General features: G+C 44.4%; 2 protein-coding genes across 2 annotated transcripts; one reads left to right on the plus strand and one right to left on the minus strand.

Moving 5' to 3' along the window:
• Positions 1-488: 488 nt before the first annotated feature.
• LOC125717580 (zinc finger and SCAN domain-containing protein 2-like) lies at positions 489-6,774 on the minus strand. The gene is made up of 4 exons (XM_048990694.1): positions 6,176-6,774; positions 5,730-5,857; positions 5,253-5,361; positions 489-3,058 (listed from the first exon to the last, which is right to left on the minus strand). Exons 1-4 carry the CDS (start codon positions 6,480-6,482, stop codon positions 2,415-2,417), a joined length of 1,188 nt encoding a protein of 395 aa, XP_048846651.1. The 5' UTR covers positions 6,483-6,774; the 3' UTR covers positions 489-2,414.
• A 6,112-nt stretch (positions 6,775-12,886) lies between these two features.
• On the plus strand, positions 12,887-16,534 carry pgls (6-phosphogluconolactonase). The gene is made up of 6 exons (XM_048990747.1): positions 12,887-12,937; positions 13,396-13,664; positions 13,843-13,950; positions 14,563-14,664; positions 15,350-15,490; positions 15,767-16,534. Exons 2-6 carry the CDS (start codon positions 13,398-13,400, stop codon positions 15,911-15,913), a joined length of 765 nt encoding a protein of 254 aa, XP_048846704.1. The 5' UTR covers positions 12,887-12,937; positions 13,396-13,397; the 3' UTR covers positions 15,914-16,534.
• Positions 16,535-16,779: the final 245 nt, after the last annotated feature.

A 16,779-nucleotide genomic window follows, 5' to 3' on the forward strand; every position in this document is an offset into this window, starting at 1 on the left:
TGTGTGTGTGTGTGTGTGTGTGTGTGGAGCTCGTATGTTCTCCCTGTATGTGGGTTTCCACTGGGTACTCTCCTGCAGTCCAGTCCGGCATTTTTTAATTTTTTTCATCGTGTCTCGCATAGTGTCGCACTTAACAGTTACACTCCCTCCATGACACGTGGTGGTACTGCTCCATTTCGAACGTGTCCATAGGTTTTCAGAAAACATCCACAAATACGGATGAAACAAACGCAGGGTACAGACAGAAGGCCCCGTCCGTATACTTAAGCTCAAATAGTGTGGCTGAACTGAAACACGACTGAAAACACACTAGGAGCTATGGATGCTTGTAGCGGATAAATTAACAGCAAAATCTCTCCCAGCCATCCTACAGTTCCACACCCTCTTCCGTAATGAGGAAACCGTGTGCTGTCATTAAAAAAAAATAAACACCACTCAAATTTTCTTATTCATTAAAGTTTTATTAAACAGAGGCCCAAAGAGTCAATAAAACAGTCATGACTAATTTATTATAAAAAAAACAATTCAGCATAGATGTCCCAGCATCGATGTACAGGAAAGACAGGAAGCCAAGAATCTCCAGATAGGGTTAGGTAAAGAGCCAGGAAACAGCAGCATTAGTCAGGCCAACAGCCGGCTGCCTTGCAGGCCTGGCCGACGAATGTTACGGACAGAGAAACAACGGGAATGAGTCCAAAGCAACTCGGCGCCTCTGGAAGGTAACACCGTGACAAATTACCTACACGAGGCGTGCTTTGAAAACAGCATTAATTAGCACAGACAGTGTTTCCTGTGCATTAGGAGCAGATCCCTTGATATCCCCATATAACACTGCCGTGAGAGGTGAATGGATGGGCGCATTTGCAAAACAGTACACAGACTTTACACAGACAGTAACTAGAAACCTTGGAAAGAAAGTCACACTGAAATGAATAAAATCAAATGTAAAAAAAACTACCCTGCAAGTTTTTATTAGATATGACAATACAAACTGGATATAAACAAAATATGCATGCGTGACCTGAACCTGAATCTGAGCATTTTCAGGCAGATGCCCCCTCTGACAGTACAGTGGTATGACATGTGAGTACACCCCAAGAGACCAGGGCTCCTATTCCAAAGCATTTTACCTTAGTACTGAGTATTCTGAAATCACACTAAAAGTTTTTAACTACGAGTTTTTTCTTAAAACATATTCAACAAGAGCAACTTTCAGTTAGGAAAAGAGCCGACTCCTAAGCTAAGAGTAATGACGTCATTATGGCTGACGTCACTTCTTATGCACGAGCTTGCCTGGAATAACCATGGCGATTGACTGATGAGAGGCCAGTACGTGCTGGTGAAAATGTACGCGAAACATCCCATAGACACAAGTACAGTGGAAACCACTTATAGTGATCGTGGTTATGAAAATCAACTACTTATATAGATCAAAAAGCTTGAGATAGAATCAATCGTTTACAAATACTGTTTAAATAATTCACTTATAGTAATCCACTTATAGTGTTCATTTTTGGTCTTTTTAAAAATGACAGTATATGGGAAAAAAAATTACTACGGTGTATGTGTATACACTACATTAAGGTACATTTTAGGTACAGTACCGTATTTTAGCGTATTTCAATTCAGTTCAATAATTTGAAAAGCGTACTGTATTTGAACGAGTCAATAAAATTCAGTACGTAACTACGCTGTCCGTTTTATTACTTTATACTCATGTAATAAATAAACAAATGTCAATCAGATAGTAAATTGCCTGATACGTAAAGAAAACGAAAAAAAAAGGCTATAACGATCCGTTAAGCGGTGTATATGTATATGATTGGGTTGTTTCGGTTTGTTGCTGTCATTGCGTCCCTCACAAGCTCCACAACCATCATTATTCTCTCCCTCTGAGGCGGTATCCTTTAAGTAATTCAGCGCTCGTTTAATGTTTCCAAGACATTGTGCCGTGGACTGAAAAACAGCCATTTTGCGACGGTTTGCGAAACGGTCTTAGTGACCTAGGAATCATTCTCCGAGACGTTTGGAGCTTCTCCTAAATCGGCAAGTTTGCAGCTACTTTTAGCTTTAAGATCACCTGTGATCACCGGCCCAGGACAGTACAATAGCCAGTGTTTCATTACTGCTCTGTGTAAATGCAAGTATAGGAGGATATGGTCCTTGCTTTACGTGTTAAAAACACAACGCCATCAAAAGTCGCTCACCATTAACACAGAGGCTGTGAAATAGACGCTCTGTAATTAACAAAGTACATCACACGTACAGTAATAAACCTTTAAACTTAGATATTCACAAGATTAACAGTATTTGATTTGTTGTACAAAACAGATATTTACAAGATTAACATATTGTTTTCTCATACAAAATTGTTGTGGTACATTGTTTAATACGTTGCTATTTTACTCGGTTATTTACACCAAGTCCACATGTTTCCAGCTGCTGTCCACACACTGGTGCACGTTCAGGCCGTGTTTGTATGCGTAGCTCTTTCCGCACTCTGCGCAGCTGTAGGGCTTCTCGCCGGTGTGGCTGCGCAGATGCGAGTTCAGCGAGCTCTTCTGCGAGAAGCTCTTCCCGCACTCTGCGCAGCTGTAGGGCTTCTCGCCGGTGTGCGTGCGCTGATGCAGCGTCAGGTACGCCTTCTGGGCGAAGCTCTTGCCGCACACCGTGCAGCTGAACGGCTTCTCCCCCGAGTGGCGGCGCTGATGTATCTTCAGGTAGCTGAGATAGGCGAAGCTCTTCCCGCAGATTGAGCAGATGAAATACCTCCCCTCGATGGCAGAGTTGCCGGGTTTGCCAACGCTCACTTTCGTGCCAAAGCTCCCATAGCCAAGGAAATGACCACCAGAGGCGTCGGCATCCAGGTCGGGTCCCTCGCCGATGGCTGAGGCCACAGCCTCCATGTCCTGCTCGCCGTGACCGACTGCAGCGACGGGCTCAAGGACCTCATGCTCGGGAGGGTCCAGAAGTAAGGGCCCCCCCTCACACAGCTCCTCATTGATGTCGTCCTCGGTACGAGACACCTCCGCAGAGCTGTCACCAAACTCATCCTGTCCTGTTTGGGAACATCAGGACATATCAGGCACTGACAGACAGGGCCACACTAAATGCGACGTCACACCAGGTGATCTATACCTTGCCTGAGCACGTTTGACCCCCAAAATCCAGTTCTTTTTACGGCGTTAGAGTCGTATCGTGCCTCAGTTCAACTGAACCGTCCTCAGATCTACCTCCTCAAGGGGGCCTGGGCACAGTTCAGTTGGATTTAGGCACGGTACGCATCTAGCGCGTTCGCTTACCGTGTCCGAGCACGGAACACAGACGTGACTTGAATGATAGGACTGGCCAGGCAACAAACTTGGCAACAAAGGGATCACTTTGGTCTACAGCAGAGGTACAGCATCTGCTGGAAATTTGGATTGACAGGAGCCTCCAGTAACAACTGGATCCAACACACAAAAACACAGAGATATTTGGTAAAATATATTCTTATATGTGTAACATGATTAAATTAAAATCTTCTTGCTGCATATTCAATGAATCTATAACAGGGCCGACTCGAAACGAGCCACAAAATAAGAACTTTAATCATGGAATTTGTGCTGTGTGATAGAACTTTTCTTCCTTGTTTTCTTTAACACAAAAATTCTCACAGTGATAGCGAACGTGTGCTCAGGCCTGGAATGTTAAGCGCAATGTGAGCGCAGACGAGTGGGAGAGTAGGGAGGGGGGCAATCTTGCTCGGGCAAACGGGCCAAGAGAGTGTGGAGCCTAAGACATGGCCCTGAATCTCTTTCTCCAAACCAAAGCTATGCCACGATCTTTGCACACTTTTTATATTTATGTCATATTGTATTACTTTGGTTTTGATGATGTTATACATTTACTTGTTGTATTTATAATAATGTGTTAGAACCATCGGGGGCCCGAGGGAAGCGGTATTTCAACACACTGTGTACTTGCACATGGACGTATTTACAGTAAATAATTGTTGAGTCTTGATCCACACTCATGCCCCCCCCTTTTCTCCCCCCCTCAGAAGTACAACACAATATCCAGTCATGAACTACATAGTTAAGGTATTAATATTATTCGTCTTACAGATTATGCTTGCCGAATAAATAAACGCAAAGATAAATAAGGGTGGAGAAAATCCCTCAAAGGCCGTTTGACTAAGGCAGCAAAAATAAACTTTAAAAAAAGGGGGGTTGGTTTGCACTTTTCCCGCATTTTTGCTACAGAAATGTCTCAGTGTCACCTCCCACTGTGCCTCGGTGTCCACCTGTGACGAGATCCTGGGCAGTTGCCATGGCAGCCACCCTGTGGTCAGGGGGGCCGCCACATTCCCGCACTACAGTGATATGCTTATTATGGGCTTCCGCACAAACAGACATAACTGACGTGCTTTTTAAAAAAACACACTGTGGTGAATTAGAACATTATTATCAGAGCAAAAGAGGTGAATAAGACAAAAGGAACCCCTTATATTGTATCTTCCTTTAAGCGTGGTCTTGTTTCCATTGAGGTGAGCTGCATTCTATTTTTACTTCAGATAAAAAGCTGAATTTTATTTTATTTTAGAAAAAGAATGTCGTCCCATCCAGGGTGTAGCCAGCCTTGTGCCCTGTGCTACCAGAGATTGGCTCCAACCCCCCACCCCCTGACCAAAATGTGCAGATAGATGGAAGGATGGAACATGGTTGCAACTTCATTTAAACCAGGTCAGGCTGTGTTAAAAGTAAAGTGAAAGTTACACCACACGTCTTGCTTTCCGATCTGTTATTCCTGTTTTTGGAGACGTCCATGCTGATCACTACTCCATACCCGTTCCCAGCCTGAGAGCTACTGCAACCTGAAGCCAGCAATCCAGGCCCCCGGGGGCAGGCATCCAAAGACAGAATGCTCACATTCCCGAAAGCTCACCACAGCACGGCTTGGGAAGGGTCGGGAGAGCCTCCACAGGGAGCCCCAGAAGGAAAAGAAAAATCCATCCATCCATCCATCCATCCATCATCTCACATTTTTCTACATGTTATACATTTAAACATCTTCAGAGGTGGAAAGTTCAAGTCCAAAAAGTAAAAATCCAGACCAAGATTTTGTTTCAACCAACCAGTTGAGTACTCTGTGATTGTGACTATTTACTCAAATGGTTGATTGACACAAAATCTTGGTCTGGATTTTCTCTTTCTGGACCCGCAATGCTCACAGAACATTTTTACAGACTAGAAAAACGGGTGCCCACTTACTCTCTTGTGTGATGCTCAGGCCTCCCTTGGATTCAGTTACCCAATGTTTTTTTTCCACGGAAGCATCCATTACTTCAGGAATCACAGGCTTGTCTGCCATTCCTGCAAACTATAGAAGAGGAACGATTCAGACATAATATTATATAAATAAATTGAACTGGTCTTATCTTGCCTTACATGTATGGGCATGCCTTGCCTAGTAAAAAAAATAAATTATTTTATTTAAATAGAGATTCCTGACACAGTCAAAAAGCCTTGATGTAGTACACAAATCACTGTTAATCTTGACCAGAGCATTTATAATTCAGTGAATTTTTTCTTTTTTATTTTGTTTAAATAGAGGTTCCTGACAAGGTCAAAAAGCCTTGATGCAGTACACAAATTATTGTGGTGCTTTTATGCATTTTAAACTTACAAACTTGTCGGTGCTGACCCGAACAGGATAGCCGGGTTAAGGAAAAAAAAAGTCTAACGGACCTTGCTCTTCGTGTAACCGGCTTGCAAAGCGTCCTCATCTTCTGCAGCTGACGGCTCCCCGTCACTCCACAGGCTGAAGCACCACTCCTTCCCAAAGACTCCCTCTATGGTGGGACAGCGCTCCTTCCCTGGAACAAGTCGGTGAACTCTGTAAACCGCTCACAATAATGCGATCGCTAATTAATAAATGCAACAACAACAAAAAAAAAACACCGAGCAGCAACATTTTCTGTGGCATGTCAATAACTGTTATGGTTAAAATCATAGCAGATGCTGGAAACTCCTGCATCTCCTGGACGGTTTATAAACATGTTAACAAAAGACCACTAAAACACATGACAGTTGCTCTCCGAGGCTGGGATTAGAGGACATCTGATGATGAGATGCAAACAGTTTTCATTAAGTTTTGACAAAGGCGCTGCCATCCCCGATGCCTGTATACGTACTGTCAGTACCCTTCTCCACTGCTCCGGCTTCGTCGCCGGTTTGCACCCCGACGGAGCACCGGCCGAGGGAGCAGCCGTTGGTCCTGCCCATCACCCGCTGCTGGGCGATCTTCAGCTCCGTCTCCATGAGGCGCAGTTTCCTCCTCAGATCCTCGTTCTCCGTCTGACTCTGGCGCATCTCTAACCGCAGCACAGCGGATCCCTCATCCACAAGTTTGATAATCTCTGCCACGGCCGCTTTGGATAACACCCCCATGATCGAGGACAGCTGCGCCTGAAATGAAAGGCAGTTCAACATTTTTATCATAAAACTGCCAATTACTTTGTTTCTAACTAGATACCGATTATCTTCTGCTTATATTAACTGTTATATGACTTCTACAGTCTGGCCACTAGTAGCTGAGCGCGCCTTGGTTATTTTCGGAAGTGAGACAGAGGGTGCTGATGGGATGCTTTACCGTAAACCCTAGGGGATAGCCGCACGTAATTTTGACGAGACGAGTTTACTCGTTAATATCCCGCTTTTTGAGTCCGTCGGAGAGGTAACGAGAGGCCGCATTCTGCACTAGTGCATTTCAAATGAATAGGTTCAGTCTGCAGACATGTACAACATATGGGAAGTTACAGCTGGATTGGTTTTTGACTGGATAATAGGCCATTGCAAATAAGGCGGTGGCGTCATATCTGCAAGCGCGAAATACGGCTCACTTGCTTCCTGTTAGAGGAACTCCGAGCGCAAGAAAGGATGACGTTGTGTTTCAGAAGCTAGAAAAACAATGCAATGAACATTTGTTTCCTAAGTGCACAGCATCTTCAAAATATAATTGAGTTTTAATTCTCCACGCACAAATCAATTTAACCTCAGTATGTTTCTGGACTGGAACCGTAGTACCCGGCAGAAAAAAATATTTATGCTGACGTTTCATATAAATGTGTTGTCACATTTTACATTATATTTATTAATGCGCACATTTCATATCATTTATTTATAGCAACATTTCACGGTGTATTTATTTACACAAATTTATTCATTCAATAAAGTTAGAATAATCGCTCTTATCTCGTTAACATGGTAAACAGGTAAACACGTGCAACAACAAAATAAAAAAACAATAAGGTTCCATAGCATTTCCTGCTTTGGACCCTTAATAACACAGAGGCCAAATGGGATGTGGCCATATTTAGCACATGCAACATACGTCAACATAAGTCATAAGCTCTGACAAATTACCATGTAATGCTGCCCCACTTTTACAGTATAAGGTTTGTCATGCTTCCATCTATTTTTTCCTTTCTAAATTCCCTCCACCCCCCCCCCCCCCACCCTACCATTAGGCATGTTTGTACACCTGTGTGCACACCCTATGTGTGTGAGTGCACTTGTGTTCATAAAATTTCTCCATGTAAATGTCTAGTAGTGTGTGTGGGGGACCACAGCCCTGCCCCCCAGGATATGAAGCAGATATGGAGGAAACCCGGGCCCCAGACATCTAGAGGCCCCCCAGGACACGGGAGTCCCAGGAGGACCACCGCAGGAATTATTGCAGCCCCCCATCCAGAAAAGGTCAGAGGCGAGCTTCGGAGTGAGGTCATCCGGCAGCCACAGTGCAGGAGGCCCAGGGGGCCGTGGCAGCGAGCCCGCAGGCTCTGCTGGCAGCCAGCCACACCAGGGCAGATCGGTCCCCAGGCCCAGAGATCCAAGGGCCCCCCCAGCAGGGGCCCGACAGAGCCAGGAGGGCCAGGCCCCGCCAAGCAACCGCCGAGAGTGAGCCAGTAGACACCCGGGCATCCAGCCCCAGACATCGAGAACCACCAACGCACCGGCAGGGGGTGTGGCGGGGGGGAATTGAGCCTAAGAAGTTATTTCAGGTGGAGTCTAGGACCCAACCTGACACATGCGCATAGACAAAAAACTATGCTTCCTAATGGATCTGGAGCAAAAATCCCGTACAGCAACTTCTCCTGTTGCCGTGATTCTGTTTGACACTAAGAATAGCAAACATAGATTAACTGGGGATGTTCATAGATACTTAATTAGCACGTGCATACCATATCACAGTCTGGAAGTAATGCTTATTAGCCTAAGCTATAGCTAACGCCAGCCACAAAGTTGAAAGAATAAAAGACCCCCCTTCGTATACATGGAGGTAACCAAAGGAAACCCCACAATGACATGGGGAGTAAATGTGAACCAAACACACACGGAGTCATGGCAGAGACTCAACCCCAGGTCCCAGAGGTGCGAGACAACAGTGCTAACCACTGCACCACCATGCCGCCCCCCAATCCAATCACAGACGCTGAAAATATAACAGTTACTTTTATTATCTCCAAACTCGAAGTCCAAACCGCAACAGCAGTGTCACTGTTGCAAAGTGTGAAAAGCACTGGTTTCTACACATGGCACATGAGGACACGTTACCCGCACCTCGGCTCTGACGCTGTGGTCCTTATCAAAGGTGTCTTGCATCCATTTCCTTCTCTCTGCTCTCAAACTCAGCTCAGTGCAGCTGAAAGGTTTCTCTCCACAGCAGGTGCTGTGTATAAATCTGCATCTGTGAATCTCTGCCAGGATCGGAAACAGATACATATTTTCTCTTCGGTGTGAAGGTTTATATGTGATAGCTGATTCATTGTCTTAAAAAAAATCCTTTCCTGCATGAACCAACTAGTAGACTTTTAAGATTTTGCTTGGTAGTGAAATGATCACCACAATGAGCATAAGTATTGTGTTTCTCCAGTATTGTTGTCTGCATAACGGACAGAAGGTCTTCCCACACACTGTGCAGCAAGAAAGGTTTTTCTGTGTCAATGTGTACGTGTGAATTCAGATGACTTTTCTTCAAAGACAAAACTCTTGGCACAGAAAATCCCTAGACACAAATCAGTGATTTCTGTCCCGCGTAAACAAACTGGTTGACTTATCTTCACCAAATCGCTCCTTCTGAGGCTCCCTCTGCAGCTGCACTTTTATATTAACAAGATGCTTGAAATGCATCCCACACGGTGCTGAAATAAACTGCGTTTCCCATCTGTCGGCATTGACCAGCTTTTTGCTGTCTGTACGTTTCTTGCTAATAACAAAGTGATACACTCAGGCTGAATCTGCTTCATCTTCTACAGGAACGAGGGGGCCCGTTGAGTCCCTCTGCGTCTTCTGCAGGTATGAATGCTTCATCTCGTCCCTTAGGACCTTTTTCAGGTCCTTACCCTGAACATCTGTACATTCTGCAGCTGTGTTAGGCCTATATTTCACGAACCTGTCAAACACCAAGCTGTCTTCAGCTCTGCGCTAATGAGAATGCACGCAATAATGTAATATGTGGGCCTTGCAAAAAATGTGTTGATCACAACGGTTGGGGGGGGCGAGGTGGGGGGGGTGGGGGGAACAGAAACTGGTTTACATCCCAGACAAGATGCCAGTAATTCTGTTAACTTGTTAATTGGAAAAAGGAATGTGCACACAACGACCATGTTACATGAGATATTTTTGTGGGTACAATAGCACCTCATATATTGTTCTCCACAAGTTAAAGCTTAATAATAACTTTTAATGACTCATTGGGTTTGTCGCTGCATTGTTATTTTAATTACAATATGAACAGGGCTCTGTACAATCACAATACTACAAAGTACTTGGGTCTATAGCATTATACTCAAAGGATGCTGGCAGTCAAGCTAAGTGTCCATAGAAGGTCATTTGCTGTGCTTGGTGTCCCGAGGCCATCAATCCGTCGTTCTGCTTACCGTACCGATTACTCAGATCTTCATTCCACCCCCACTGTCTGTATAACGAACAGATGACTGTTCTGGATGTGCGGGCCCAACAGCTGAGAGAGAGCAGCGCACGTGGCGAGGAAACAGACACTGGAGAAAGAAAAGTTGGACTCAACCTGCAGCAGAAGACCAACCTGATCACTGTAGCAGTGCTGGGACCTTCTTCCTCACACTACCACCTGAATGAATGGTAGATCTTCATCCACAAGGTAACACTCTGTCCTGAGGACACACGCTATGCTGGCATGACATTCCGCCTCTGACATGGAACACAAAGTGTCAGCTTGCGGTAAGAGAGACAAATACAAAACCGCATTACATTAGAGGGGTGTGATGCCATCTCTGAGCACAAGGTATTGCTGTCTTTAAAATAGGAAATACGGAAATACATTATGGTAAATGAAGCCAATGTATGTTTGTCTTTGTTTGTTTACAACATTCATATACTGGAATTACCGAATGTTTTCTTTACCTTAATCTTAACCAAATGGATAATTCTTTACCCATTTGCTTGATGATGCATGGAACTTGATTGTTTAATCGATTGATAGTCAACTGAGGTTTCAAACCCAGGAAACTGGGTGGAGCCATTATGAGAGTCAAGGAAGGGGGTTTTCGAGTAGTATGCGTGAGCATTACCTAGAGGATCGTCTACAAATGCCCCACTGTGTTAAAGGTTGGTTGGGTCTATGCCTGCGTGTGGTTTATTTAAAGGTTAAGTTTGCTTGAGTTAAGTCTCTGTGAGGTAGAGCCTTGAACTGCGCAATCTCTGTTTAATTAAAGCACGGCTTTAACAAGCAGAGTAAGCTGCCGATGGACACAGGTTTTTGTTTTAGTGTGTCGTTTTATTTTGAATCCCCTTATTTATGCTATATTGGGTTTGGTAAGACATACCTGCCATTGACACCTCTCGAGCAAAAAGCCTCCTTGTCAACGGTCGCTCATCAACAAGCTACCAAAAGACAAGGAGCCGCCTATTGACAAGGAGGTCTACATTTTCTCAAATAAGTTAAAATGGTAGTCAAATGATGGAACAGTCATGCAGCTGAGTGCCACTGACCCACTGGAATAGTTCACTTGCCACCTCTTTCTGGTTCTCACTAAGTTTATTCAAGCAGGACTTTAAAAGCACATTTCTTACATCAGCTAGGGCAGTCTTTCCCAATCCGATCCGCTAGGACCCACAGACAGTCCATGTCTTTGCTCCCACCCAGCTCCCGGTAGTAAAAACTTGGATTATCTGTGAGTCCCCAAGGATTGTATTGGGAAACACTGAGCTAGTGTATTTGGGTTCCTGGCAACATCTACAATTCTTGAAAACCCAGAATAAAATTAGGATCAAACGGATTATCTGAAGGAAGTCCAGTTCATTTTCTAGGTTTCAAAGCAGCCACACTGCCTCTTCGTACCATCGATTCCCTGGAATTCTGAGCACTGATAGAACGACTGCAGGCGAAACTTTGCGTCTCCGTTTCAGCCAGACGCTGTCGGGCAGCTTTCAGCTCCGTCTTCACGAGACACAGCTTCAGAGCTTCCATCTCCCTGTGGCTGCCATGCATCTCCAGCCTGCAGGCAGTACGCCTGTCATTCATCAGTCTGCCAATGTCTGCCACAACTGCCAACCGCAAAACCCTCATAATTAGCACCAACTGTGCCTGCAAAAATCACACAACTCAGCATTTTCCTGCAATAATTCAGCTCCCCTCATACTAGGTTGATACTTCTGCCTCTAATTGGACACCAGGTCTACAGTTACACATTAACACACATGTTTAATTGTCTTTGGGGATTTCTTTGAAGGATGTCACCACGTACCGTATATCACCTAAAACGGTAGCACTGGCTTATTTCTGCGTGAGCCTTCTTTACATGTTCCTCTTCTCCTACACCTCATCGATCACCTCAGAGACAGCAACTGCAGCACAAGGCACTATGCACAGACTATTTTCAGAGTGAAAGGGGCATGAGGGGTCAAGTTACCAGACAGTACAAATTGCAATTTTAATTGTTTTTCCAATTGAATTCTGTTGTGTGAACTCAGCAGAACTGGGCTGTAAAAGAGAAGGGGATTATCATAAAGCACTTATGCTATAGATCAGTGTTTCCCGAAACATGGACCAACTGTGGGTCTCCGAGGACTGGATTGGGAATCACTGCGTTAGATCTATACATTAAAACAGGGAATCTCAACCCATGGGTCAAATTTGGGTCATGGCATGTTCTGAAAGATGCTTAATTTATGATGCTTAATTTAACTGATGCTTAATTTAAAATTCACTGGCACGTCCAATCAGATTTGTGCGATAGGCATCGATTGGCGTAAGTGCAGAGTGCACTGCGCGCTTCATCATAGTATTAATTTAAACCTATACTTGATATAGGGTCACAACTGAGCTGGCATGGTAAAAACTGGGTCGCAGTGCAAAAAAGGTTCAGAACCACTGCTTTAAAAAAAAGAGATAGAGTAGAACATAATATAGTACATTAAATGGCCACCCATTGGTGCATTTCTCGGTTAGTTGGGTTTACTTAAGCCAAAAGTCATGATTGTCCAATAGGAATGCTCCTTACCTGAACTCTTATTGGACAATCATGACTGACCAGTATGAATGCTCCCTACCTAAACTCTTATTGGATAGACATGACTGAGGAATCCTGCGTCATGGAACACCCTCCAGAGTTGAACAAGCATCAAGAGTATCCTTTCGCGGTCCAACTTTTCATACGTGTTACTCTGCGACGCAAAACATACCGAGGAGGAAATTGCGTATAAGACTCGCTTAAAAAAAACAAAAACATTTGTTCTCTATAAGATTCACGTAATAGCACTACTGTGTTACCGAGGCAAGCAACATCGGACGATAAACGTCAACTCCCACAATGCAACACAGCGGATGATATTCCGGTCACACGCGGAAATTCCGGTTTTGTGGAAGTGGAGTAGTGGAAGTAATTCTGAATTGGTTAAAGACTTATTAAAACAAGGTACTTGGAGATATCTCTGTAAATCAGAACGTCAGTGTAAAATATGTTAAATGCCTTTGCTACTAGCCGATGGTGTATTTGCATGTTATGCCTTACATCAATATTAGTGAGGAAACTTACATTAACACGTTACAGTTCAATGACTGAGAACTCCGGGATTGCATAAGTGGTTTTACCATTTATTAACCTGTGCAATCTGCATAGTTTAGTCCGTTTGTGTTATTATAGATGATGACTTGCCTTTGCGGTATTTTCGGCATTTATAAATTCTTAAAAGTCAGATACTAGTTCACGTGCTTCACAGCCTAAAATTGCAGACAGGCATTTATGTATATTATATTTTCAAATGCAAATTCTGCCATGATGTCGGCGGTGAAGGACGTCAGCGGTATCTACTGCCTAATTAGATCATATTTACTGCAGAAGCGTCCTCTGTTGCCTTCCTATTTTCCTTTCAGTTATGTGCAGTAGAAAGGTTTTGGTGTTCCCCTCCGCGGAGGAGCTGGGTCCGGCACTGGCTCGCCTGGTCTCCTCCCGTGCAAAGCAAGCCTGTAGCTCCCAGCGCCGCCGGTTCGCCCTCGGCCTGTCGGGGGGCAGCCTGGTCTCCATGCTGAGCCGGGAGCTCCTCGCCCTCCCAGACCTCGACAGCAGCGCTTGGATCGTGGGCTTCTGTGACGAGAGGCTGGTTCCGTTCCACAATGAAGAAAGCACCTACGGACTGTATAAGGTGAAAAGCAAACTAGTCATTAAACCGCCAGATCGAGTCCAAAATAAGTGACCTGGAAAAGACTGGTAACTATAACAGGCTTTGTTCTGTATGTATGTTCATTGGAGGTTGCAGGTCCTGACCATCCACATCGCAGCCAGACATACCAATGTACGTTCATTCCCCTGCTGTGTTTCAGAATCAGCTTCTCTCCAAAATAAATATTTCAGAAGATGCTGTTCTAACTATTGACCCTTCGCTACCTGTGGAAGAGTGTGCAGAAGACTATGCCCGCAAGCTGAGTGAGGTGAGCGCATGCAGTCATATCTTTGTGGGGACCATCCACTCATTTCTATAGGCAAATCCCTAATCCTAACAATGACAACCTTAAACCCCACCAAGACTTCTGGCATTTTTAGTTTTTGCATTACAGTCACAGATTTTTATAAAATTGAATTTCCACTTGTGGGGACTGAACAAAATGCAACAGGTTTTTATCACATTGTGGGGACATTTGGTCCTCAAAATGTAATGTGTACCTATACTACACATACACACCTGCTCACAGATGTGCGGATGATTGTGTGCAACTGGCCCTGCTCCTGTGTGTGTGTGTGTGTGTTATGCTGCTGCGTGCTTGATAATTCATTATGGTTGCTGTAAGTCCACAGCTTATGAGCTGTCTACATATACAGTATTGCAGTTCCTAATAATTCATAATTTTGTTTTAGCTGATGAGGGTTTGGTTGTCATTACCAGTATAGCTTACTGTTGATAGCTGGTTGGGCTATTTTTATATATTTTTTTCATACCCAAGGAGTAATTGGTTATTTACCTGTGTGCATTTAGGGAAAGCTGTTCTGGAGCAGTGCTTAGCAGCAGGGTCAGCTGTGTGACCGGGTTTCTGGGTTGTCTGTAGACCTTCCCCGGTGAGGAGGTCCCGACCTTTGACCTGCTGCTGTTGGGCATGGGCCCGGATGGACATACCTGCTCACTTTTCCCAGATCACCCCCTACTGGAGGTAGGACTTACCTTCGTTCTCAAACTTGAAGGTGCCTCACTCATTTTTTTTTTCAGGAGAATCCACGATTTAAGCAAATTTTCTAGTAATTATTTCTTACAGATTTGATGTGGCTTGCGGTTATTAATACTGTCATGAAATCAGTGAAGTCTTTAATGTAGGCATAAAATAAATGATTGTTGTTTCTGTGTCCTCCTCCCCTTTTATTTTTGGTTTTATTCATTTATTTTAATCTTTTTTTTGTATAATCACGGCAGTAGGGCAGGTGAGTTCGGAGTGGCCACCCTGTAAATGAATATCTTTATACTGTAACTTTAATTTAAAATGAAGTTGTCCTCCGAAGGGGGGGGGGGGGGGGGCAGAAAAACAGGCATAAAACCTGTCATCCTATAATGCACAGAAATATGATCGGACATAGAAATAATATGGAACTAGAATGGCAATCGTTATACCTGGTAATAACGTAATGGCTGCTTTATGCACAGCCGTATGCTGTTAAAGGCAAGCATTTGGTGCTCCTCTCCATGGTTAAAGTCATTGTTTTTTTCTAAGGTGCAGTTTCTCGCTCGTCTCCGAATAACAGTTAGCATGATCTATGATCTGCATGCGGCCCAGATCTGCAGGCGTGTCGTGGACACACAACGCACGGACACACACTTCATGCAGGACACCGCTTTCTCTGCAGGAGACCAAAAAGACAGTGGCCCCCATCAGGGACTCGCCAAAGCCCCCCCCTGAGCGCATCACCATGACGCTGCCAGTGGTCAACGCTGCCCGGTGTGTTGCCTTCGTGTCGACTGGGGCCAGCAAAGCCTCCGTGTTAAAGGTAGGATCTCCCTTTGGGTTATGTTTGCAAACATTAATCATGCCCGACAAATGGAGCACTGCGCTAACCATGCAGAGATCGCGGATTCCAATCCCAGGGAGAGGAGATAAATTATAACCCTTCCCTATACTGTAAGTTACTTTGGGTTAAAGCATAACAGCTCATTTTGATTATGATGATCATAAAGGTAACAAAATCACTGGAGCGTTATAGGTCGGGTGTCAGTTTAAGCAGTGAACATCTGCAGTTTTCACTGTGGTTCTCTGGTTTCTCCAGCATGTTCTGGAGGGAGGAGAAGGCCCCCCGCTACCCGCAGCTCGAGTCTCGCCCCACCAAGGAGAACTACTTTGGCTGCTGGATGAACCTGCTGCAGCTTCTCTTTCTCTTCAAGTCGGACGGCCTGCTCCTCATGCAGAGCTTTAAGCCTGAAGCAGGGGGGAGGAGCATCAGCTAGACACAAACGGCTCCAGATTCTGTTTGCTGCACCCATGTAGGGTGTATGAATCTGCACGATTGACATGGTCTGATTTAATTACTTTATTTACTTGACTTGTGTCTTGCTTGAGGATTTGCTATTGGGCAATGTGTCCTCGTTTAGTGGTTAAATAATTTCCAAATCATGGGCCTTGCATCAGGACCAAGATGCATCTGTGGTAAATGGCACTAGGACTTCTAAGAGACATAAGAAAGCAGTATATGCTATTTAAATTCCACACTGCTAACTAGACTGCATCCAGTAACAGTGTTAAAGATTAGGAAGGAAAAAGTTCCCTCTATACTGAAGATTTTTTTTTTCCTTGTGAAGTTTTCAAGTCATGTGATGTCAGCAGCTGCTGCCAGTCCTCTTACTTTAGATGTAATGGAAACACCGCTGTGGGTAGAGCTTGACTGGCATTAAACTGAGGGAGACCTGAATAATCGCCAACAGAGCTGAAGAGCAGTGAAACTTGGATGGAACTTGCCTGGTGGACCATGTGCTTGGCTTGCTGATAATTTTTAGATCCTGTGCGGCCCACAATAAAAGGATTAAGATGGTCTCATGGACTGGAAATGTATTCTTTATTATGTGTGTATACTTGTCATTGGATCTGTTTGGTTGTTTTTGCACGCAAAAATATTTATTTGTACGCCTGCATCTAACAAGAATTGTTATTTTTTTCTGATAGCTGATACAAACCCCTGCAATGGGCACGCTGATCACTGTTATATATTCTGGTCACGGCGCGCAGTAGTTGCTGCAGTAATTCGGTACCCTGTGTTTCTACGACCGACCACGACGTCCTTAGTCG

The sequence above is a fragment of the Brienomyrus brachyistius genome, chromosome 22, assembly GCF_023856365.1.
Source record: "Brienomyrus brachyistius isolate T26 chromosome 22, BBRACH_0.4, whole genome shotgun sequence".
Taxonomy (NCBI): domain Eukaryota; kingdom Metazoa; phylum Chordata; class Actinopteri; order Osteoglossiformes; family Mormyridae; genus Brienomyrus; species Brienomyrus brachyistius.